The sequence below is a fragment of the Vanacampus margaritifer genome, chromosome 15, assembly GCF_051991255.1.
Source record: "Vanacampus margaritifer isolate UIUO_Vmar chromosome 15, RoL_Vmar_1.0, whole genome shotgun sequence".
Lineage (NCBI taxonomy): Eukaryota > Metazoa > Chordata > Actinopteri > Syngnathiformes > Syngnathidae > Vanacampus > Vanacampus margaritifer.
The window spans coordinates 5,728,334-5,750,696 of NC_135446.1; the positions used below are offsets into that span (position 1 = coordinate 5,728,334).

The 22,363-nt window shown below is 39.1% G+C and overlaps 2 protein-coding genes across 3 annotated transcripts; one reads left to right on the forward strand and one right to left on the reverse strand.

The window, feature by feature from the left end:
* Positions 1-166: 166 nt before the first annotated feature.
* Positions 167-10,885, reverse strand: LOC144034622 (protein phosphatase 1H-like). Its single transcript, XM_077543522.1, has 11 exons — positions 10,759-10,885; positions 10,332-10,676; positions 7,780-7,969; positions 6,620-6,994; positions 5,295-5,407; positions 5,135-5,219; positions 4,465-4,583; positions 3,141-3,204; positions 2,955-3,062; positions 2,721-2,872; positions 167-1,898 (listed from the first exon to the last, which is right to left on the reverse strand). Exons 2-11 carry the CDS (start codon positions 10,565-10,567, stop codon positions 1,751-1,753), a joined length of 1,590 nt encoding a protein of 529 aa, XP_077399648.1. The 5' UTR covers positions 10,568-10,676; positions 10,759-10,885; the 3' UTR covers positions 167-1,750.
* Positions 10,748-21,787, forward strand: il17rel (interleukin 17 receptor E-like). Of its 2 annotated transcripts, XM_077543523.1 has the most exons (18): positions 10,748-10,896; positions 12,887-13,175; positions 13,602-13,629; positions 13,777-13,926; positions 14,030-14,136; positions 15,207-15,321; positions 15,494-15,538; positions 15,608-15,747; positions 15,862-15,933; positions 16,007-16,061; positions 17,263-17,426; positions 19,035-19,079; positions 19,246-19,300; positions 20,380-20,516; positions 20,587-20,640; positions 20,714-20,774; positions 21,052-21,165; positions 21,242-21,787. In XM_077543523.1, exons 2-18 carry the CDS (start codon positions 13,062-13,064, stop codon positions 21,271-21,273), a joined length of 1,488 nt encoding a protein of 495 aa, XP_077399649.1. In that variant the 5' UTR covers positions 10,748-10,896; positions 12,887-13,061; the 3' UTR covers positions 21,274-21,787. The 2 variants fall into 2 exon arrangements, with proteins under 2 accessions (XP_077399649.1, XP_077399651.1); XM_077543525.1 differs by lacking the exon at positions 21,242-21,787 and having other exon boundaries at positions 20,886-21,192.
* The last annotated feature ends 576 nt before the right edge of the window (positions 21,788-22,363 follow it).

Sequence of the window (22,363 nt, forward strand, 5' to 3'; positions counted from 1 at the left end):
TATTTCACTTGAACCAAAATGGGATGCAACACTGTCATTCAGACCTGTGCTGCTTTTTCACAGTTTGGCCCAAATGTCGGACTTATTCTGTCCCAATTGTGGCATTTAAGACATTGTTTTTGTGTTAACCTGCACAACAAAGAATTTACATTAGACTCACATGTAATTATCCTTTTTCTTAATTATTTTTTTATTCATCCTACCCCTCGCAACAGTAGTGTTGCACAATTAAGTAAACATTAAAATAATGTTTTTTTTTCGGACTTCTGGAAGAACCTTATACAAAAGGTACAGTCGACATTCACAAAGCAGGAAAGTCACGAGGCCACTAAAATCCCAACTCGTGGCTGTTTTTGCTATAAGTACAATAACAAAAAAAAGCACAGCTATTTCATATTACAAGTACAGCAACTTCAGAGAGGGAAGCAAACAGAATGGACACAGCCATCCTGTATTTACATCTGCCGTTACAATAATACACCAACCTTGAGGATGTACACACTCTGTATCAACTACTTTGACCCAACATTGAACCTGAGTTGATGTGCAGAAGTTGGGTGGCACGATGGGATGAGAAAAAAAAGAAGCAATTACATTCATCTAATGGACAGAAATGAAGGCTGAATGACAAGTCAAGCGAGGATGAACATTCAACACAAGCTCTGACGCGATATGTTTCACATCAAAGGATACAATAACAGGCTTTCAATAAATCGTTTCAATGACCCACAACAATATGAATTCTATTGAAATACATTTCTAATGGAATGTACAGGAGGAAAAATGCAGGTAGCATATAGGTTGTAACAAAAAAAAATGAGGCTGAACATGGCAATGGCCTCCTCATTATTCCCTCTGCACATCTTTTAGATTCACTTGCTTTTTCCCCCTACAGTACTCATGCTGACCTTTATCCTTCATTTCGGGATCAAGACAGTAAATAAACAATTGGAAATGAATGCCGCAACCACAAATAAAACTAAACAGTGACACTCAATTTAGCGATACGAGTTACAGGAATGCAAATTCCGTCTATGCAGTGGAAACATTTGATCCCAACAATGATGCATGCACAAAACAAAAGAGAGACATTATTTTCGTTTTCTCTTTATGTACTTTTTAGGCGACGCTGGTCGAATTAAAGTGCAATGAAGTCATTTTAAGTAGTGCAGTCAACCAACTCAACATCTATCATTATATTAATTTTCAGGAAACTGCTTATAACCACTATCGATTTATAGGAATACATTTTTCAATCAATGTGCATCAATGCAAGTGATGCAATGACGCGTGATTTAATTTTTTATTAATTTTTTTAAAGCATGACTTTTACTTGAAATCTGCTGAGACCTGGATGCTGTCATTCAGAAAGTAGATCCTTGAAAAAGCTACATTGTGGCAGAAAAAAGCCTTAGGTTCTATTCTATGGTTATTTTGTGAGCACCTAAAAAGCTAGACTACATGGACTCAATAGGGACACCTGACTTGACTTAGCCTATTAAATGTGTCCCAGAACTTTAGTCCACATTGTGTAGCTGCAGTCTCTTGGGTCATAATGCCGCTTACTTCATCAAGAGGCAATAAGGAGTCACTGTAGCCCAGTTGTGTGGCTCTAACAGGACAATGAGCTCCTGTTTGCACCACGATGTGTGTGTGTGTGTATATGTTTGTTTTGGCTGATCTCTCCGAACTGAAACGTGCAAAAATGATTCAGGGGGTAAACTTTTTTTGAAAGGTCACCGTTTGCCGCTCAGGGCTGACGGTTGCCGTACATCAGCGGTATGATGAAGACAGAGATGTCATCTCCGGAGCCCAAGCGCTCGTTGGTGATCCTCCAGCCTCGATCCCTTAGCACGCCGCGCGCTCGCATCACCAAATCTTGCGCTGCCATTGTATACCTAACCATCAGAGGAAGTCAGAAAATGAGATTTTAATACTGACAACGGGCTCAGGTTATTTTCTAATTACGATTTTTTTTTTTTTTTTACATGTATGTATACAGTATGTGTGTATACATACTGCAAAAATCTTATTAAATTATATTTTCACAGCATGTTAAATAATCTTATTGACAAATTAATTTAATTATATATAATGTATATATAATTTACATGTCATTGTTTAATAAAATATATAAAATCATTAACAAATCTTCATTTTATTTTTAAGTGGCTAAATCAGAGGGTAAAAAAAAATGTAACACATCTATGTAACATTTTATTTTGATGATAAAATAAGAATTTTCATTTGATTCATCCATCCATCCATTATCCGAACTGCTTAAAACAATAAAAACTTGGGTGTGTATATAATTGTGTGCGTGTTTTTTTTAACACAGATGGGCCAAAAGTTGAAATGTGATTATGTAGTAATATATAATAGTGATAACTTCATTATTTTCTAATTATTTATTAATTATTGTGTGTGTACGTGTGTACAATGAATCAACTAATATTCAATAGGAAAAAAAATACTTATTTACTTTCGGCATGAAAATACCAAACTGATAAAATAAGTAAAAAATAAAGAGGTACAGTACATACTGTACATTAATGAATAATGACTAAATAAATAATATGCATTTTAATTAACCAGTTTGAGGAACAAAACTAAATTAATTGCCATACTTTGCCCACCCATGGTCAAGCTCCATCAGTTCGATACACTGGCAGCAGGGTGCCAAAAAGTGGTGCGTAGAAAAAGAAAAAAAAAGACCCAACCTGTGAAGGTCATCTGGATCACAGTTGGCGAGGAAGGTGGAGACTGCCTCGGCGACTTCCTGGTTGGACAGGACGTCCCAGAGACCGTCGGTGCCCATCACCAGGACGTCATCTGCGCCGTGTTCGTACTGCGTCAGGTTGTACACCTTCACCTGTGTGAGCCAAACAACGTAGTCCTCTTTTATTTTGCCGCAACTCTCAATCAAATTGCAAATTTTTCCCAACAGCGCCCACCTCGGGAAGGCAGGACAGGAAGGGCTTGATGTAGATGTTGGAGTCGTGAACTTTGAGATCGTGGTCGCCGAGGCCGCGCGTCACGCCGATGGTCGCCAACACTCGAGCCTGGAAAACCAAAAACCAACCATCGTTCCTTCAGTCTGAACTTCAAGTTTTAAGTCTGGAGTCCGGGGTTATCCTGACCTTTTTCCCTTCGCCGTATATTAGCGGAAATTTCAGATCTTCGTCCTCAATGGTCTTGTAGGCCCTGTTGTAAAGACGAGCAAAGATGTGAGTATTACAGGACATACTGTACAGTTGCAAGAAAGTATGTGATGACATTTCATTTTATTATCCGGATTGTCACATAAGTTTGTCATGAATTAAAAAAATAAATAAATAGGCAAGTTTAAAAAAAACTCAAATCTTGTATTAAATAGTCACATTATCACATTATGTGAAAAAGTCATAATATTACGAGAGGAAAAAGTTGCAAATTAACAAGAAAGTTTGACTACTGCAACAAAAACTGATGATACATGAAAAAAAATGGTAAATTTGGAATGTTATAAGAAAAATCAAATCGGGAAAACGTTGCAACATTTCAAAAATTATAAGGGGAAATGTGAAAAACTTAATGATATTACAAGTAAAATGTAAAATTACTTGTGCAATATTATTAGCAAAAAAGCTGTATTATGTATTACTAGGAAAAAAGTAGCAAATTTGTGGGTTTGAATACCACAAAAAAAGGAGTCACAATGTTACAAGAAAAACATTTTTGAAATTGGAGAAAATTGAACTTTTCCGTGCAATAATGCAATTTGCAATATTACGAGAGAAAAAATATATGAGAAAAAATTCAAATTCACAATATTACACACGAAAAAGGAAGTTACGTGGAAAGGTCACCAATCACCATATTCCTAAAAAGTTTTTTCACGTAACAAGTTGCAGTTATATGAGAAAAACGGAATGTCATGAGAAACAAGTTGTTGGAACTATTACAACAAAAAAGTTGTAATATTACGTAAAAAGTTGCAATATAAAAAAATATGTAATTAGGTGAAAAGTTGCAATATTAAAATAAAAAGGTGGTATGTGAGCAAATTTTTAATTTACGAAAGAACATTTTACTATTGGAACAAAAAAGTTGAATACTACAAGAAAAAAAAGTCAATGCTATGAAGAAAAAGTTAATAAATAAAATTTGTAATACAGCGTGAAAACAGTTACTCCCCCACCCCCATTTCTTTAACCAACATCTCTAATCTCGTCGTCACACTGATTGAACTGCAGTTGCCATATTTTTTTATATACTGTGTGCTTGTGTGGCATTACTTTAAGCAGACTGTTTGTCTGTTAACTAAATTTCTGATCACAGTAAATGATTAATTTATGCAGCAATCCAGGTCATTCCAAGTAGTTTACATCCGTTTTCTTGCAACTTTACACATGGCTTGAACATTTGTCACCATTGACTGTGGCACATTGGCTCGTGTGCAGAAGTGATGACGTCGTCGCCTACCATCCGTTCATGGTGAAGTCCCTGTAGAGCATCCTTTTGCCCACCTCCTTCCGCTGGACCCTCCGCGGGAACTCCAGGTGCGTGAACTCGTTCCCCAGCAGGTGAGGCTGCATGAAACCCTGCGGACGCGCAAGTTGGCCAGTTGGTTTATCATTTGCAAAAATGTAATATGCCAGCAAAGTCAAAGTTAATATGACGATAACAAGCAAGCTTAAACCATGACTGAAAACAAATTGAATCCCTCAATGAAAATAATTTCAAGCTCCTCTAAGTAATTACAGTGTTATGTTTATTTTTACATAAAAAAAAACATTATATTCCAAATATCAATTTCAGACAAAAAAAATACATACATATTATTCCTAGTCCAAGTCACTACAACACAATTTGACATGGCACTTTCAGACAATAACAATACATTAAAATAAGTTTCATTCCTTATTCAAGCAACAAATTAATTATGTCTTTGAATTCTGATTAAGGTTATGTGATATTTTACTTGGCAAACTAAGGTTGTTGTTTTTTCTAGTTGAAGCAACTCAATAATTAGAACAAATTGATCACTGATAATATTAACACAGTTTCTAATGTTTGTTTTTGCTATTACAAGACAAACTCCTATTTCTTCATTAAAAATAAATCAATAAAAAAATACAAAACTGCTCTGTACCAGAAACTGTAGCCTCTGTCGTTCTGATTCTGGCGTAAATTCTGTCGACATTGGAACAATGTCATTATTCCTGATAATGATGGCCCTGTCAAAGCAACCCAAAATACAAACGTTAGGTGGAAACGTTGAAATGCAAAATGCGATCATCATACCCACAGACCTGCTGTCGCCTGCATTGCCAACATATAGCTTCCCCAGCATGTAGACCACTATGAGAGCTGTGCATCCTCCTGAGATGTTGTAGCCCTGCTTCTCCCTCTCGATCTGTGCATCCTGCACATACAAAGACAGTGGATATTTTAACTACGATTGATATTAGAGGGGATTAAAATTTAAGTATGTCCGAGGGACATAAATATGGAAGAGTTGAACCTCTTCACTTTGTGCTTAATGTATCAAAATAGTTGTCAATTTATTATCTAAATTGGTGTTGCGCAATTAGTTGATTAATTGATCAAAATACTTGTCAATGTTATCCAAATTGTTTTTAATTTGCTATCAAAATACTTGTTGATTAATTTGGTAATCAAATGTTGATTAATTTATCAAAATAGCTGTCAATTCATTTATTATAAGAACAGTTGATTAATTTATCAAAATACTTGTCAATTCATTTATTATCAAAATAGTTTTCAATTTACTATCAAAATACTTGATTCATTTGGTAATCAATTAGTTGTTGATTAATTTATCAAAATCGTCAACTTATTATCATTTATCATTATTGTGGCGGCCGTGGCTCAGGGTTTAGAGAAGGTCGTTCAGTAACCAGAAGGTCGGCTGTTCGATCCCCGCGCTTCTGAAGTCATGTGTCGTCGTGTCCTTGGGCAAGGCACTTCACACACATTGCCTCCAGTGCTACTCACACTGGTGTATGGAAGGTGCGAATGTTTGGTGGTGGTCGGCGGGGCCGTAGGCGCACACTGGCAGCCACGCTTCCGTCAGCCTGCCCCAGGGCAGCTGTGGCTACTTAAGTAGCTTACCGCCACCACAGCGTGAATGTGTGAGTGCATGAATAATGTCTCCATTCATCTGTAAAGTGTCTTTGAGTGTCTAGAAAAGCGCTGTATAAACCCAATCCATTATTATTATTATCAGAATACTTGTTGATTAATTTGATAATAAATTATTTGTTGACTAATTTACAAAAATAGTTGTCAATTATTATAAACATACTTTGTCTATTAATTTGATAATCAATTAGTTGGTGATTAATTCATCAAAAATAATTGTCAATCACTACAAAATAGCTGTAAATTTTCGGAAATATTTGTCTATTTACTATCAAAATATATAAAATATATAAAATAGTTGTCAGCAAATTTAATACTTTTAATTACCTGTTGACTAATCAATAATGAAACTAGCTGATGAAATAGATAATGAATTAGTTGCCCAATTTGAATGGATCTTTGACGTCAATGTCAGTTAATGTTGACGTAAAACCGCGCAGTGAGTTAACGGAGCCCTGTGGGGAGGGCTTACCATCTCTTTGAAGGCGTTCTCCACCGCTCCGATCACCAAGCTCTCATGCTGGATCTTCTTCTCGGTGAAGAAGCGCGGGGGTGGCGGTGTGCTGCTGGGTGAGGCCGGAGCCCCGGCCGCACCCCGCAGCGACGCCGCCCTCGTCAGGGAGCGCTGGTGGGTGCCCGGCGTGTTGCCCTGCAGGTAGGGGTTGCCGTCGGGCTCCTCGCCCAAGATGGTGGGCGGCAGGGAGGCCAGGTTGTGCAGAATCTCTATGACAGCCTGCAGCTGACAGGCGATGTGGTGCTGGAGCAGGCGGGAGGCCACCACCGCGGCGCCAGAACCGGCATGGCCGTCAAACAGGGCCCAGTAGTGGAACACTAGCCCCTCGTTGTCCTGGAATTGCAAAATGGTGTCCATCAGTATAGTACGAAAAAATTCTGCCTTTCAAAGACAATATACTGTAACTCAGTTGCTACGGATCTCAAGCATAGAAAATTGTTCACAAAGCAAAAGGGTGTAAATTTCTATTTGAATCTTATTTGTTACCTTTTTTTTAATTCTGTTCTTGTTAAACTGTTAAGACTCTAAACTAATATATAACTAATATATGTTATGGTGTCCCTCAGGGCTCAATTCTCAGTACAATGCTTTGCAGCACGGTGGATGCCTGGTTAGCACGTCCGCCTCCCAGTCCAGAGGACGTGAGATCGAGTCCGGGCTTCGGCCTTCCTGGGTTTGCATGTTCTCCCCGTGCTTGCGTGGGTTTTCTCAAGGTACTCCGGTTTTCTCCCACATTCCAAAGACATGCATGGCAGGCTAATTGTACACTCCAAATTGTCCATAGGTGTGATTGTGAGTGTGGATGGTTGTTCGTCTCTGTGTGCCCTGCGATTGGCTGGCAACCAGTTCAGGATATACCCCGCCTACTGCCCGAAGCCACCTGGGATAGGCTCCAGCGCCCGCCCCCCGTGACCATTGTGAGGACAAGCGGTTAAGAAAATGGATGGATGGATTAATTAACCAAATATTTTATTAAATAAATGCAATCTAATTTAATGGTACCAAAAACATACAGTAAATCAACTAACCAATTATGTACTGAAATAAGTGAATAAAAAATTGAAAAAGAAATAAAAAAAACATGCTGCAGTAATGCGTGCATACATGCATGGCCATACCTCGCCAAGCTTGTTGTGTTCCAAGCGCAGTCCGGGGCCTTCGCCGTTGGGCAGGGAGTTGCGTCTCTTGGCCGTGGGGGTCTTGCTGGGCGTCATTGGGGGGCAGTAGCTCATGGGCCGCCTTCTCACCACCACCACCTCGCAGCACGCCTGGTCCTCGTTCAGAGCGCTCTTTCCAGCATTTATCACTCTGGAGGAAGACGGGATGCATTCGGAAGGTTGCTGTGACAAACTTATCAGATGCCTGCTCGGGTTGTAAACTTTCAACACGTTTATATTATGCGCTCTTCAAACTGCTGGGTCAAAAGAAACCCAAATTGGGTGAAATTGCCAACTTATGGGACCGAACCAATGCTGGGTTATTTCTATCCAGCGGATGAAGTTGAAAAAAGAGGAAAAATGTGACATCAAAGTGAGCCCCGTTGCCTATCAGACATCTCTGGAGGGTGTGTGAGAGAAATTAGCATGACTATTTTTAGAGCCCCGACTGTGGGTTGTTTAGTGCTCTGCAGCATCACTGACTCACAGATGCATGGGGCTGATTGTGACAGTATATGCGCGATTATATAATGTCAACACATTGTTTCAATTCCAAGCCTCAATCGTGATTACTGTCAAACCTGAACTGATCCATTACACGCATTTTTGGTTGACGGCATTCAATTCATTTCTCTGGAAACGGATTTCCTCACAAAGAAACACTTTTGCTTTTCTTCCCATTTGGCATTAAGACCTAATTTTCTCCTTTTTTTTGAGAGAGAGCTCAATATTGTTCATTCGTAAATTTTACCGATTCGACATGTCATCATCAGTGCTCTCTCTCTCTTTTTTTTATTTTGTATGTGCGTGAGTATGTGCATGTGCGTGTGAGTGTGTACTCATTAATTCACCTAAAACGTATTAAAAATCCCATACCGTTCACCTAAACCGAATACTTCAGAATCCAGCTCGAGTCATGAGGTTGTCAGGAAACCCGAAGAAGGTTCAAAGAAAATAAAGTGAAATCCAGCACCGACCAGACATCACCTACTACCCACCGGGTTACCAACCAGAGTCTTTCACCAACCCCAGAAACATCTAAATTCCAACAAATTAGGGAGACCTCAAGTGACCAAAGGAGAGACTGAGGAAAGGAAGGAAGGATAGATGAAGCAGAGTGAGATCCACAGACATCAGCTTCCACCGATTCAACGACCAGAGGAAGAAGCAGATTGTGTTTGAGTTTCGATAGATGCTGGTGTGGTGGATCTGGCATGCATGAAAACCTCCACCAAAGAGGGGAGCCGTCAACCCCGGCCAGGACAGAGCAAGCACAACCCCCCAGGGCCCCCCAGGCAACGGCAGCGCCAAGGCACAACCCCCGGGCCGGCCGGAGAGCAAACCCAGGAGCCAGGAGCGCCCCCCAGCTCAACACGGCCCGCGCCCCCAGCCCAACGCAGCAGAACGGGGCACGGCAGGCTCGCCAGGCGCTACACCCCCACCTGCCTGCCCGGCCCCCGGAGCCCTGAGACCCGGGCCATGGATGGCCTAAGTCCTAAGTGTCACAAATATCTGCCTGACACGTGCCGGATCAGCAGACGTGGCCTTGGAACAGAATACAATAGGTCCTTAATTTTTACTTAATGTGCTCATATTTTCAATTATTTTTGCTTATTAATTTGTTTTCGCTCCTTTTTGCAAAAATGTTAGTTAAACTTGGTAAAGTAGAACTGAAATAATGTGTCCCCTTAACTAACTAACCCTGATAATACCACTTAAAAAAGCGGGTCAAAAATATAACTAGACCAATAACTTGAGTCAAGTTTACTTAACTCTGGGTGGTTTTGCATAAAACAACCCAAGGTTTAGTTTTTTTCTGTACAAAAGAGGGTTGCATTGTACAAAACAACCCAGGTTAGCGGGTCGATCCAATTGTTTGATGAAATTTGGGTTGGTTTTGACCCAGCAGCAAAGCCATGACTAATCAATAAACGAGTGTTTAATTTAGTGCGTTTGTTTTATTTATTTATTTATTTTTATTTTATTTTTTACAAACAATGAAATGACTGCTGCTATCTTTCTGTTAAGGAATACATTATTCACAAACATTTGACCTCTTGACCAACTTAACATTAATAGTAAAAAGAATATTATGATAAGCAATTCTTTTGATGCTTCTCACAACTATGAGAAATATGTTTGATGTGCCAGTAGTTTAATTAAGCGTAAAATGCGTGGAGAATCAACTCTTGCTCATATGAGACAAAATAATGACGTGTGACAAACAGTGTAAGCCTGTACTTCGGAGGGGGGGGGGGGGGGATTGTTCCTTGTGATTTCGGAAGTAAATAGAAAATTGTGACCGACTGTTTTTCGTTTTATTTCCAAGGCACTTGGCCAGTTTTAATGCAACATGCACGCCAATGACGTGCAAGGGTTACGCATAGGAGCGCACAACAGGTGCAATTCAGAGCCCCGTAAAGGTCTGCGCATGCGCTCCATCGAGATGATTGTTGCGAGCATGCACCCCCAAACCTAAAAAGACCCCTTTGGGAGGCGCGGCGGGGACTTACTCAGCGTATCCGGTGGCCCACGGTAATCTCCTGGTCTCCTTCAGGATGAGGATGGGCCGGGCGATGTGGTCTGCGGAGCACTCGATTTCATCCGGGGACAGTCCGAGGAACTCCGGCCTCATATAGGGGAATTTGAGCGGCAAGTCCGAGCCGGGGCTGCCACCTCCGCCGGAGCCGCCGCCGGCCATGAATCCACCCATGAAGCCGGCCACGGCGGACTTGACCCGGGTGAGCATGTTGGTGGTGCGTCGCGGCGGGGTATCCGGCGGCCGGTGTGCGGCGCCGCGGCTCCCTTTCCCCGGATTGCCCCCCAGCTCGGCCGTGCTGCTCGACGACAGGGCTCGACTGGAGGGAGGACGAGAGGCCGCGCGGTCGCTACGTCGGTCAATGCCGCATCGATGGCAAGGCGTGCGAGGGCGGCTCTTACCGGAGCACGCGGAGATGAATAGCGGCTAGGATGGCTTAGGCAAAGCCGGGCGCACCTCCATGGAGAGCCGTGGACGACATCCCGGGCGTCGGGAACGCGGAATTAGCGGGTCACGTGACGCCTCCGTAAACCCACGCTGTAAGAAATGCACCCTCCTTCTGCTTTCATTTACGTCATTTGTCAATACACGTACACGCGTACGTGTAATTGCTATTTCATTAAAAATGCATCACAACTACAGTATACATTGTGGACCAAAAGGAGATGTAGCTTGACGGTTTATTCTCGCGTAGGTCTTCAAGTCGTTGGTTGGATTTCAAACTCTGTTATTTGGGTTTGAAATAACTTGGTTAACGTTTCAAATTAGGGTTCAATGTTTATGTTTTAAAATTGGCTGTGAGTGTGAATTTTAATTTCCTTCATTCATTCCGTCTTCCACTCCTTCCTAATTACATTTTCCCGTTAATTTCAACTTTATTTTCATGTCCTTCCTTCCTTCCTTTGATTTAACTCCAGGTTGAAAATACAAACCCACACACACACACACACACACATACCTTTGATTAAGGTATTTCAAACAGTTTTAAATCATGTTTTTTCCCTTTTCATTTTTATTATTATTTTTAAATAACTACCTCACGCTAAATGTTTTTAAAGTTTGCAGACTAATGTTTTAACATTGCCAATCTATGTTATTTTAGTAAATTTTGTAGACAACTTTTGTTTTCTCTTTTTTTTTGCTTTGAATGTTAACTACTGTTTGTTGATGCTTATACTGTAGGTGTTGCCTTTCCTTGTGTAAAGCACATTGAGTTGCCTTATGTATGAAATGTGTTATACAAATAACCTTGCCTTGCCTTGCCTTCGCTTTACCATCCTCATATCCTACTTCCTTCACTTGCTCCTTCCTTCTAACATCCTACCACTATCCATCTTTCCACCCCTTCCTTCCATTCAGCCTTCCATCCTTCATTTTTCCTACCCTGATTTCAGATAATTTTGTGCAGGAACAACATAACATACCTTATATATAATATATGTAATAACATTAATAATGGGATATTATGATTTATTTTATGTGCAGCTAACTTTCAAAACAGACAACATTTAATGATTTAAAATTCCATGCTGCGTTCGTTTTCTTTTAGCGACACACACAAAGCCAAAGCAGCTTGTTTTGTGTGGCATTTTTTGCAGCGTGCAGAGGATGAGCACTTTACAGCAGCTGACAGCAGGTTGAGGATAAATCCTTCTCGTAGATGCTGCATAGAGATGCAACCGACATCCGAGTGCGTTATGCAGTGGAAACACTTTGACTGGCAATCTAAGCAAACTCTGCAGTTAGCACCCAATTCTTAAATATAAAATATAACATTTAACATGCCTCTCAATACTGGAAATTGAAATATTGCCCACAAAAATACCTTGAAAAATTAGGCGGTTTCTCAGTCATAGTTGTCATTTCATAATGGAAAAAACATGTATTTACCAAGACCTGACGTGAGGTTTACTGTGATGATGTAATTGGAACGGAATTCTGTAATACACCTCGCATCCTGACAGAGGGCGCCATTTACACGTCACCTCCTGTCAGTTATCAGGTGAAGGAAATGATGCCAAGTATTGATAATCTGTGATAAATCAAGAGCAGTAAAAAGCTCCAGGGTAAAAAATAAAAATAAATCACACCCTGTCATACCCAGAAATGTGCATGCACTGATTTGAACTGCTGTCCATGTTTTGTTGAAGTATTTCCTTTTGTTGTGCTGTATTCCTATGTAAGTGTCAGCACAGCATCCGGTACATGAAATTTTTACATGTCCATGGTTTAATCCTTATTGTGTAGGCTAACTGAAGTAAAATATTTTTTGGGTGAACTTCCTTTACATTAAGTCCAGAAAGTTGTATTATGTGCAATATCAATATGTATAATGAGTTTTAGTGGGGATCAGTATCATCTAATAAATGGTGTATTTTGCCACATTTGAATACATTTTTGAGACATTTTTGCTGAACAGTGGGAGTTGTAAGAAACACACTTTAGATTGTTGTGTTTTGTTGTACATACACATGATCACACTTCCCTATTTGTTGCTAAAAAAAGAATACCTGTTATTTTGCTTTCCAGAAACAGATGCACAAGTCATCCTTCAAGCTCCACCCCCACAATAAAGACGTTTACCACCAAGTCCGTGGGCCATCACATCACCAGTGGATGACGTCAGCATCCCACGTTACACAAATAAGAGCGGGAGCCGCGTAAAAACAAGTCCAAAGAAGAAGAATTTGTCGTTGTGGAGACGATGATCCTGTGGGCTGCCTTGCTGATGTGCCACTCGGGTTTTGGACTCTATGGAGCTGCTGGACAACACATGGAGGCTGAAAGGATAGAGACATGCGGCACCAAGTGTTCTCAGGTAAAAAAATAAAAATAAAAGCATCCTCTTCATTCAATTCAGGCTAGATTTATTTTATACTCAAATATAAAGATGTGATGTTTTTGCTCAGTTTTATGTTAAATCAGTGAACGGACTAAACAGACAAGTCATGAATGGACTTTGCGTGTGTGCTTCTTTATTTCTTGAGCAATGAAACTTGTTTTGGCCTTTTAAAATCCGTGTTTGAAATCAGCACCATTTTCAGAGGACCACCAATGTACACCCACCTTATTTGATTATCATGATAGTAATAAAAAACGTCCCACATAACAAAAAATAAAGTGAATTAAATCATTGCTGTATAATATATTGAATTATTTCCTATGGACATTAAGTTATTCTATTATGTTCTGTAATTTCCTTTCATTTTTAAGTTTGACTAATCGTGAACTCTTCTTCTTGCAGGGCCTTCAATGCAAAAGCAAGCCAGTTTGTGAGTGCAGACACACACGCACACACTCTCCTAAGTGCTTTTAAGTAGTGTTACTACAAAACTTGTCTCATTAAACAGGAACTGCACATGTAATGATGGAGGAAGTAACCTTTTCTACCTTGTTAAAAATGACCTTCTTTGTTCCAGATTTTGTTCCTCTTCCGTGCCAGAAGCCTGCCGGCTGGCTCGACGCCACCTCAGTTTTCCGCAACCTCAGCTTTTCCACCGCCATGATGTGTGAGGGGAGGCAGAAATGCTCCCTGCAGCTTCGGATCAAGACCGCTGTACACCTTACCAGTGCGTCACAGTGCTTTTACTGTCAATGATGTCTCGGATCTGAATCGGCTGTGTACAATTGTGCAGCTTTTCAATGACACGCATGAATGCTTTCAATCGTCAGAGTCCATCCATGGCGTGTCTGTTTGTTCCGAGACGCCGGGAATGCTGCCGAAGTGCCGAATCATTAGCATCTCCAGGGCGTCCAGGCGGAAAATAGAGGGGATGCAGGTACATGTCCAATCGTTCGGACCCAATCAAATGTTGCAGCACACAAACAAATCCAAATGTTACAAAAAGTGGATACACACGTTAATTCTTTAATAGATTTACATTAAATGGATTGAAATTCAGTACAGAAAAAACAAGCTTGAGCTCGTCAGCCATCCTCAAATCCAATCTTCCATCCAATATTCTGGGTTAAAATAATTAACCTAACCATAAGTTAAAAATTTTGGGTTGTCAGGCAATTAACATTTTTAATTGTAATTAATCATATGACTTCAATAGTTAACTAATGATTAATCACAAATTTTCTATCTGCCCTAAATGTACAATAAAATGTACAGTAAAATCTTTTTTTCTTAAGTTTTCATACTCTTTTTAACATAAAATTGGGGGGGGGGGGAATATGAAACTAATAGCAATATGGCTGCATATTTTAGTAACAGTAATTTCATAATAATTCATAAAATTGAGTTAAAATTAAAAAGATGTACTGTACTGTAAATAAACAAGTGTGTTATTGATTTGTGTTGAGGTCATTTTTCTACCACTAGATGGCATAATTGAATTTGCAAGACGTTGGTGACAGCTCAGTTCATTATTCTTTTCATATTAAGAGATTTCTAATCTTTACCATGAAGTAACTTGTGAAATTCTGCACATTTTTAAAATTGTAAAATACAACTTGACCCCAGTCTTCACAAATATATGCGTTATTATTACATTTATTACGGCTAAATTTTCACGTGAACGTGTCTGCTGCGTTGCGACTGGAAATCCCCCCCGTACAGGCTTTCTAAGTAAGAAGCGGTTATTAATTGCACGTAAAAAAAAAAGAGAGAGTGTATTTAAGGAATTTAAGGAACTAATTTTGACACCCCTATCAATCTACTCAAAATCCAATACAAACAAATAGTTATTTAGTTAGCACATTTAATAAATAAGGCAACTAATACTGAAAAGCATTTACAACAACTAACAACATTGAAAAGTAAAACAGAGAAAATCAAAGAATCACTGTTCTCAAATAACTGGAAGGGGCTTTCCCCTCTCATCATGGCATTATGTCCTTCTAGGTGGAGTTGGAGAGCGACTGTGTTGACGTTCATCCGCGGCAGCAAGTGAGAGTAACCGTGACGACGCTCCCGAGCTACTGTGGCATAACTCGGAGTGGGACCTATGTAGCTCCAGGTACTCCTGTATGCATCCAATGCAGAACTTACACCAATGTGACGAGCAGGAAGCCGTCGATGCTCTTGTTTTGCGCAGCTTATTACGCAAGTTTCTGTGAATCCTGTTATGATTCATGTCCACTGAATTACATGCGTCCTCCGTGATCATGCTTTGATCTGTCTCACACCAGACTGCTCATGGAAGGATCTGAGAAGAAACGTACCTGAATGCATCAGTGAGTACACCTAAAAATGTCATCCGTGCCTTTTGTCACCCCCGCTCGACACTAACAATGTCTGGCAAGCTGGTAGGATATGGCCTGAGGTCAACCTGGACAGAAAGGAGGTGCGTGTCAGCGTGAGCGACACGCTGCACGGTCAAGACTACCAAGTGCGACTGTGCCACAAGGATTTCATCTGCACCAGCACGGGCGCTAACGCTCTAGTAAGGCTCTGGACAACAATCGGGAATATACACAACATGGGATGATAACATATAGACGTTATAGACAGTTCCCATTTGCCCATTAGAAATCATAATCTTTTGTTGCCCATCCAGATCAAGAAGGACGAACCCAAAAAGAGTGTTGTTCTCTCTTTCTCCAGACCTTTGCCATGCCTGTGCATCGAGGTAAACCCACCAGCCAATAGTTTCCATGTAGGAGTCACCTCATGCTCATTGATACGTTTCCAATCCTCCACAGGGCTGGTCCACGGTGATTGACGCCCCCAGGGTGCAAGTCTGCCCTTTCAGAGACAGTGAGTCACTTTCATTGACATTTACTCAAGCGTACATTCCAGACCCACCCGCAGTCGGCCATTCATTATACAGAGGCCAGATAAAAATACGTAAAGAGATGCGTTAAACACATTTTTTAATCATATCAAGAATGTGATTGGCAGCTCATAGACAATACTGTACAGTATTGATAAGTGCTGTGAGTGGTAAATACTAGTTGGCAGTAATGTAACAAGTATGGTACTTGTTTTTTAAACCTCCTGTTTTTCTGATTTTTTTGAAAATGTTTTTGTGTGAATATTTTTTTTCACGTTTTTTTTATTTAAATTATTTCCTTGTTTTTCGGAATAATCTTTTTTGCCTTTTTTCTGACTAATTCCCTCCCTGTTTTTTAAAAAATATATATGTTTTTCTTTTTCTGAGCACTTTACTTCTGTTTTTCTGAATATTTTTCCTGTTTTTCAGATTTTTTTTTCTGTTTTCAGAATATATATTTTAATGACAAAAAAATCAGGGAAAAAATCTGTATAAATAGAAAAAAACATTTAAAATAATTACACACAAAAAAGAACAAAACGAGTCAGAAAATCACTGTTTTTCTCAAGTACACAGCCGTAGTTCAGTTTTTTGTTTTTTTAAACCAAGGCAAGACGTCTTATTTATGCATCACATTTCATACACAAAGGTAACCAAGTAAATATTTAAAAACATTCACAAACAAAAGAGTTTGACATTTAATAGCGAAGTAAAGAAATACAATTTTGAAAAATACTTTGAAAGACCCTAATCATTTGGGAAAAAAGCTGCATTTTCAAAACATTTACAACTGGGGCTGACTTCTGTTGGCAGTTTATTTCATTTGTGTGCAGCATAACAGCTAAATGTTGTTTCACCATTTTTACTTTGAATTCTGAGCTCCACTAATTGACTCCAATACATTTTCATTTCACCTTTTAGAACTGTTAGTTTTCCAACATTTGTTTAGGTGCAGTTTTTAATGTGAAATGCATCTAAATCATCTTAGTACACCCCCCCCCCCCACACACACACACCCTAAATTTAGCCCTAGTGTTAATGTTCAAACTGGTCTTACAATAATATCAACCGCACATTTCCTTGACAGACAAGTAGATAAATTGCACATAAAAATATGCGACTCGTGGTTAATTGCGGAACACGACTCCAACACACCTTGAGCTTGCTTATCATATGTCCATGCAGGCATGGAGGAGATGTGGCACGGGATCCATTTCGACCTGCTGAAGGAGACGCTTTGGTGGGAAGCCGCCTGTCCGCTCTCGGCACAGGTGGCGCTATGCCAGAGGGGGGAGAAAGGCGGCTGCTTTGATCTGGAGCGAGCCCGGCCAAATATCAGCAGAGGAAAGGTAACAGAAACGTGCTGAGTCATCAACACATTCACATTCGTTCATTCATTCATTGTAAGTTGGTGATGACTCAGGAATTTATGACACTGTTGTGACATGTTTTATCAAGCTGAGTCATGATGTTGCCAGGATGACTGTTCATTTTTTTATACGCGCCGTCAGTTTCGATTGTTATCAATTCCAGCAGGGCTGAAGATGGGGAAAAAAAATAATGACGATCTCATTTTAATTTACTGACTCAGTGTGAAATCTGGGCCAGTTGAGTTGAACAAAAAAAAAAATTATTGTATGAATGGTAACAGGTGGCATCTAGTGGAAGAGAATTGAATTGTTCTGCCTGTCACTAAAAGTTACTGGCACAGATTGGAGGGGGAGTTGTAATCTTTGTACACAGAAATGTAAGTAAATGTTTTGTGGTACATATCCATCAAGAAAAATGCAATCATTACCTATATCTATTGAACACATGGATATAGTATTGAATTATACAGTGACTGGATGGTCAAGTTTGTATTCATGAATACAAACTTGCATCTAGAAATGTTACAAATAACACTCAAACAACACAATAAGTTAACTATAGTATCTGTTGCCGCTTTTCAAAGTACATCACAATAATTACAATAATTATAAACGACGACTCAATTTACCCCCCAAAAAGAATACACATGCGTGAGAACAGAGAAATCAATAAACTTATTTTAAAATGATCTGATGGCACAGAACTGGGACATCGTATAAAGTACAATGACAGCAACATTAACAGTGCATATGATGACTTTCTAAAGAATATTATTAGAGTATTACATGATAAAAATTAAAAAAAATAAATAAAAAAATCATTAATGGATGAGAACGGGTTTACAAAATGCCTGTAAAAAAAAACAAACCCTGAGAATATAAAGAAGAAAACAATGTATTTCCTGCAAATATTCAAAATTAAGGAGAGAATTAAATTTCGAAATGAGGATCATACGAGTTTCTGTGTTTGTAACTGTGGAGTCAAACTATGCAATAGTTTAAATGGGGGCATTGAAACAGTGTACAAATATAATTCAATTTAAGAAGAGGTATAAAGGGTTTTTGAAAGTTTTTCAATATATGCAGGAATGTGTTGTGATCATCACAAAGTGATTACTGGTTAATCAATTCGGTATTGATTTTGCATTGAGTTGTCCATTTGGTCTTACCTTTTTTTGTATGACATGAAAAAAAAAACATGAATATCAGTTACATTAATAATTACTTGCAATGAATTTATATATTGTAAGGTAAAGATGAGTCCAGTAAATGACTGCATCGATTATAACAACGAGGAGTTATGAATAATAAGAGCTGGAAGTCGGATATGTAACCAAGTGACAGTAGTTGGGAATCAAATGTGTACTATTGCAAAATCCTGCTCACGCACTTGAACGCGTGTTCTAATCTAACTCGCTGGAATTCAAGTTGTAAACACTCTTACGGGGGAATTTCTCCGTAAATCACTTGGGACAAACAAAACGTAATGTACTGACGCACAAAGTCCAAAATGCCTTAGCGGCCGGAGCACTTTCTGCACGGAATGTTTGGTACAACTCACAAACAATATAAAATGTTGCTTTTCAGATTGCATTCGCAAAAGTGGATCCTCACCCTCAGCTGTGCATGAAGGTAACCACTCTTTATTTTAGTTTTGGGTACATTTTTAACATGAACTTAGTCAATGCAAATATAATATAAATCCTATTTAAAAATAAAATCAAAAATACTTTAAAAAAAAGATTTTCAAATATTATCTAAATGTTAAAAAATACCCTATTTATTTATTTATTTTTAGTTCACTGTGAGCAACCAGTCTTGGATCAGGTGTCCTTTTGTCAGCAGATTCCAAGGTATGAGTTTTTCACAATAATAAAATGTCTTGCTATTTAGTAGGTGTTGGGGAAAATTCCCTTAAAACAAATATACGATATAAAACTCTGTTTAATGGTAAACTAGACTAGTTGTTGCCATGGATTTCGTATTTTTTCCTTATGTTTTTTGGAAACTACTTATTGCTTTGGCGCCATCTTGTGGCATCTTGATGTTAAGAAACTATGTCAAAGTGAGTTGATGAGCTTTGTCCATAGTACGGAGCCCCTCTGGTGCCAGGGTATGAAAAAAAAAAAAATTGCTAATCGTTTAGCAATCTGTACCCACAGTTTAGTAATCTGTACCCACAGTTTAGCAATCTGTTCCCACATTTTACTAATCTGTACCCACAGTTTAGCCATCTGTTCCCACAGTTTAGCAATCCCTACCCACAGTTTAGTATCCTGTTCCCACAGTTTAGCAATCTGTACCCACAGTTTAGTCATCTGTACCCACAGTTTAGTAATTTGTACCCACAGTTTAGCAATCTGTTCCCACAGTTTAGCAATGTGTTCCCACGGTTTAACAATCTCTACCCACAGTTTAGTATCCTGTTTCTACAGTTTAGCAATCTGTTCCCACAGTTTAGTAATCTGTTCCCACAATGTTCTAATCTGTTCCCTCAATTTTCTAATCTGTCCCCGCAGTTTACTAATCTGTACCCACAGTTTACTAATCTGTTCCCACAGTTTAGCAATCTCTACCCACAGTTTGCTAATCTACCCACGGTTTAGCACGTCAATAAGAAACAAAGAAGAACACTCGAATATATTGATACAAGTTTAATTTATTTGAAAACTGGAGTAGTATTGAGTGTGAAACAGGTGAGACACTCCAAACTAAACTGTGGGTACAGATAAGCAAAAATAAAAAATAATTCATACCCTGGCACCAGAGGGGCTCCGTAGCTTTTGGTAGCATGTCAAGGAAATTCTAATTCTTTCTAACTATATTTTTCAGTGCACTATATGGGAGTGAATAATGCAACTCATGTGCATAATAATGTGCCAGACTAATGAGTCCTGACAAATAATTTTCAATATTTTATTGTTATTTGAAGTATGGGATGTGACCTTGGCACAACAAGAGCTGAAGCTGACGTCGCAGGTCAACGCCACTTTCTACGTTGATGTTTGTACGCCATCCCAAGACTCTGCTGCCTGTGGCGCTACGGGGACCCACACAACTGTGCATGTGGTACGTATTGACGTCGGCATCTTTACATTGTAACTACAAGAAACCATGGCAACTGTGATGTCTCCATCAGGGGGCACACTCATCCATTGGCTTGAATTTGACAGACGTTCACGCTTGTCTTCATGTGAGTTTTTATCATTCTTAATGTTCATCAGTTGGTCAAGAAGAGATTTTAAAGCATGTTTGTGCTCGCATAGGTGAGGAGGATCGATGTGAAGTACGCCGCCACAATCCTTCGCTGTTTCACCGGACCACCCAGTAAGGATTTTGCAGCACCCCAAAAACTAGCATAATTTTTTCATTATGTGTTTTTAACCTTCAATTACTTTTTGTTTTTTAATGCTTCCCAATGGTGGGGATTTTTGTCAGGTTTTTCCATTAGTTGAAATATTTCAGTCTCTATTCTGCTAACATCAAATTGTGCCTTTTGGGTCTTTTGTGGTCTCTTTGGGCCAGTTACATCGCATGAAAACTACCAGTATTACATTGAATCACACAATTTGAGTAAAATAGGTTTCATCACTTTTTTTTGTAGGTCATGCGTTGCCTCTTCTCGCCACGCAAGCCCCTTGGAAATCCGTCCCGCTCTGTCTTTTCCTTGCCACAGTCGTCGTCGGCGTCATCTTGGCGTTTCTTGTTATGATCACAGGTAAAGTGCAGAGCGGGGAGGCGAACCTTATCTTCTCATCAGTCCGTGAATTTCATCTTCTGTTTTCCTCTTTTAGTTTATCAGAAGAGAAAGGACACAAAGATTTAGTGCAGTGGAAAAGCCAACAAGTAAATCAAGTCTTCCACTTCAACATCATCTTGTTCCTATCACTTAACTTTTCTTTTATGGCAAATTCCACTCTTGTTTATGACTCTTTTTTTGCAGATGAACAATAATAAAGTGAAATTTCCTTGCACTTGTTTTGGTTGTTCTAATTGCTGACAAGTGAACACTCCAAATGAACTCAGACCTCTTTAAAATGTCCCATCAGCACTCGCAAGCTCATATTTGGGGCCACTGAGTTAGTGTCAAGTCTGTTGTGAGCATCTGCTTAGTCACAGGTTGTTTTTCAATGTGTGTGCGTGTCTTCACTTGTTTTTATTGATGATTTTTTTTTTTAGCATGAGTTGGCTCTTCCCGTTCAAAGTCTGCATGTTTCTGAATGTCCCAGTGTATGTTTTTGTGTGTGTTTCGTATCCAAATGGCTTCACAGCACTTCTCATTTGGAGTTCAATTTGCTTCAAATCATCTTTTGCCACTGAAATAAATGGAAATACCACAAGTCCGGAGTTTTTGCAATATTTATTGCTAAACTTTTCTATGATTGAAATCTTTGATTCAATGACTTTTTATGACATAATCAAAAAAAAGAAGTTTGGCAAATGCCACATTTTTGTGATGTAAAAAAAAAAGACCATGATTAATCATTTACATTTTTTTCACACCATTAATGTGACCTGTACAACTCAAAATAAAAATAGATAAATATACATATATATATATATATATATATATATATATATATATATATATATATATATATATATATATATATATATATATTCAGGAAGGGAATTAAAAATAAACAACAGAGATGTGGTAGCATAAGTGTGCACATCCAGTGAAACTTGGGAAATGGCACACACCTGCCGCCATCAAAGTGCCTCTGAACAGGGGTGTGTAGACTTTTTACATCAATTGTAAACCTAACACAAGGCCTGCACATGATCAACCAGGAAGATCTTGCTACTTTGAAACTTTTGCTTGCCAGATGCTCTCTGAAAACACGCCGCAAGCATCCAGTGACTCAAACAATAAAAACTATGTACTCTTTTGTAACAAGCATTAAATGTCAAAA

What these genes read in the sequence shown, in the direction of transcription:
- LOC144034622 (XM_077543522.1), bottom strand. Translation starts at nt 10,567, where the DNA reads ATGCTCACCCGGGTCAAGTCCGCCGTGGCCGGCTTCATGGGTGGATTC. An exon ending in TGGGCCACCGGATACGCTGA is followed by an intron (nt 7,970 to 10,331) that starts GTAAGTCCCCGC and finishes GTCTTCCTCCAG; the next exon opens with AGTGATAAATGCTGGAAAGA. An exon ending in AACACAACAAGCTTGGCGAG is followed by an intron (nt 6,995 to 7,779) that starts GTATGGCCATGC and finishes TTGCAATTCCAG; the next exon opens with GACAACGAGGGGCTAGTGTT.
- il17rel (XM_077543523.1), top strand. Translation starts at nt 13,062, where the DNA reads ATGATCCTGTGGGCTGCCTTGCTGATGTGCCACTCGGGTTTTGGACTC. An exon ending in GACCGCTGTACACCTTACCA is followed by an intron (nt 13,927 to 14,029) that starts GTGCGTCACAGT and finishes TTCAATCGTCAG; the next exon opens with AGTCCATCCATGGCGTGTCT. An exon ending in ACCCTCAGCTGTGCATGAAG is followed by an intron (nt 19,080 to 19,245) that starts GTAACCACTCTT and finishes ATTTATTTTTAG; the next exon opens with TTCACTGTGAGCAACCAGTC.